Source organism: Atta cephalotes (assembly GCF_000143395.1).
Source record: "Atta cephalotes unplaced genomic scaffold scaffold00005, whole genome shotgun sequence".
Taxonomy (NCBI): Eukaryota; Metazoa; Arthropoda; class Insecta; order Hymenoptera; family Formicidae; genus Atta; species Atta cephalotes.
Genome location: NW_012130069.1, coordinates 6,723,934 through 6,726,924, shown reverse-complemented (window position 1 = coordinate 6,726,924; position 2,991 = coordinate 6,723,934). Strand labels below are relative to the sequence as shown.

The window sequence follows — 2,991 nt, the reverse complement described above, 5'->3', positions numbered from 1 at the left end:
TTATAAATTCATCAAGTGAACAATTCTTGATGGTGGTACATATTCTCTACAGTATGGACATTGTGGTTTAACACGTAACCATTCGCTAAGACAGTTCCAGCAGAATAAATGACCACATAGTGTCGCAGTTGTTGCTGTTGCTTCTAGACACAATTGACAATTGTGACTAATGCCCTTAGCATTAGATATATTTACATCAGTAGTATTTTGTGCTGTACCACTTTGCCAAATTCTCAATAGACATTGAATTATAGTAGCAATTCCGAATAATCTTAATCCCCAGCTAACAGTATCCTTTGGTCGAAGTCCATGTACCTTCAAAGTATTACATAAATATAGCAAAATCAAATATAATATTGTGAATTTTTAGAGCTTGAAATTTACCTTTGTATAATCTAATCCAGCAATTCTTCTGCCCAGGCTGTAATATCTACCATAAATATAAAATATCCCTTTGTGGAATAGTATAATTATAGGTATTAATGTGTGTAACTTGGATAGTAAAGTGTTTAAAAATGTTATTGCTGCTGGAGTCAACTCGCTATGTGGATGATTCACATATGTTTGTAACTGTTGTAACAATTTGAGTAATGTCCTTTCACCACAACATTCTAAAATCGCAGCTAATATTCTCACCTAAAGAAAAACAGAATTTAATTAAGTTATCAAAAGGATTTGCCTTTAAATAAATCTCTCAAACTGAACGTACAGTTAACGTTGGAACTCTGCGTTGCTCTAAATTAGCCTGCACTATGCCGGTATATTCCTCGCCCAACGTTTGATTGCCCATACCCGATGTGAAAATAAAATATAATAATTTAAATGGAATATCAGACCGAATGTATTGAAGTAATGTCCTGTGCACTCCGAAATTCTGTGATATATCGGACAGCTTCTCCCGCAAGAATTTAATAAAATCATCGTCCCGTTGATGCGATCGTAATATTTCCGCCTGACTTGCACATTTTAGTTTGCGATGAGACCAATTTCTGTCAGTCTCCATTTTTCGTATTATATGTTTATCGTATTATATGTTTTTCGTATTATATGTATATCGTGATATATAGAGTACAAAACGCATGAAAAAGCGAATTCATGCGTAGTCATGCATGCACTTTAAAAAAACATTAGATTGCGTAATGCATTCAAGTCAGCTCAAGACAATCAAGTAATAGCGATAGAAATAGAGGAATATATCATGTACCGTACGGTTACGTTCAGAAATACTCACTGGTGTGTACCAATACACACCAGTCGTTCGGAAATACTCGTGTGTACTCGATGGCACTAGTGTGAAATTGTTCGGAAATGTCGAGAGAGTCACATCGAGTGCCATTAAATCACCTGTGCGAAAAAGGGAGTCGGTGTGACCCGATGTTATGATCGCAGCACAGACTTGCATAACGCATAATGCATAGTCCATAAGAAAATTGACCAATCGAAATTCGAAATTTGGAACGAATAACTTATATTCTTTTCTTTTTATAATCATATACCGCCGTCGTTCTTCTTTACATCATTCCACTTTGCTTTACCGGTGAATTGTTTAGCTCGAGGTTAGGGTTAAACGTGAGCGGTGAGGTAAAATTGACACGCCACACGGAAGCCGTTCGGGAACACTCATCACTCAAAGGTATACGATACCCCTATTACTTCTCCACTGAAGTCACTAAAACATTAATGAGTTTAAACACAGTTTATGTTGGATTCTTCTGTTCCTATCGCTATTGCTATTGATATTTCTATCGCTGTTGCCTTCGCATTGTGTTTAGATCTTTAGCTGCAATTTCACGGAAATATGGTATATTCCAGATATTTCTCCCATCCATATAGCTGAAACAGAGGCATATAACTATCATAAAACTTATACTAGAGGGGGAATGGCCTATCCAAACAATGAGTGTGATCTAGGGTACGGTCAAACGCGATGCTACAAACGCTTTGAAGCGTTTTTTAATTGGTCAGTTTGCAAAATTCTTTCTTCTAATTGGTCCATTAAATGCTTCAAAGAATTTGTAGTAAGACTTTGATAACCATACAACCATAGAGTCTCTAATAAGGAGTCACGTCATAAGAGGTATCGATCTCTGATTGGTCAGATTGATCATTTTGAGTTCTTTATAATCGTCGCCGTGCTGATACTTTCAATCTGATAATGAATTTGTGAATTGATGTGAGCAACTGTTTCATGGTGATAGAAGCACGAACACGAAATCGGACTATCAATTATTAATCATGGTGGAATTATGCTGCTTCTGGCCATCCGGCAATGACGTCCTTCCGGTCTTATGTCTTAATTCTTGCTAGAGGAACTCTAGTGTGAGCAAAACTGAGAGACAGAAGATGATTTCTGTCCTGCTCAGTAATTTTTCTTTCTTAATGTATGTGCCAAAAGAGGATAGAAGAGGACAGAAATACATGTTTTGTCCTCTCTCAGTCTTGCTCACAGCCATGGTGGAAGGGATAACATAGTGTGTTCACAGTATCAATCATGAAACTTTATCCCTATAGGTTAATTTTCACGAGTTGCTCTAACTGGCTGTTTTAGCGATAAAAAGAATCACGTAATCAAAATGAATCCTTGATATTCATCAATTTGACCACGTGGTCCTTTTTGTCGCTATCGAAATAGCCGGTTTGAGTAGCTCGTGAAATTTATCTTAAGGCTGCATTTTCATGCTAACGCTCGACGCTCGATTCGAGCGTCAAAACAGATCACGTGATTAAAATTGACGAATACTAAGCATCAATTTTGATCACATAACCTGTTGTTTTGATGCTAAAAATAAGCGTCAGCATTACTTAAGACAACTTAAGACGGTCTTGAAAAAGCAGCTTAAGATGGAAAGTGAAAAGTAAAAATTTCTCCTTAATTTCAGTAGTGCAAGTTATCACTTTTCACTTTTTATTTTATGGTTTTATCTAAAGTATCATAATTGATACCCAAGTTTGCAAGCATCTCTCTCTCTCTCTCTCTCTCTCTCTCTCTCT

At 36.6% G+C, this 2,991-nt stretch overlaps 1 protein-coding gene across 1 annotated transcript; it reads right to left on the bottom strand.

Moving 5' to 3' along the window:
- On the bottom strand, positions 1-1,003 carry LOC105626424 (peroxisome biogenesis factor 10). Its single transcript, XM_012207723.1, has 3 exons — positions 710-1,003; positions 385-636; positions 1-315 (listed from the first exon to the last, which is right to left on the bottom strand). The coding sequence occupies exons 1-3, from the start codon at positions 1,001-1,003 to the stop codon at positions 1-3; spliced, it is 861 nt and encodes a 286-aa protein (XP_012063113.1).
- Positions 1,004-2,991: the final 1,988 nt, after the last annotated feature.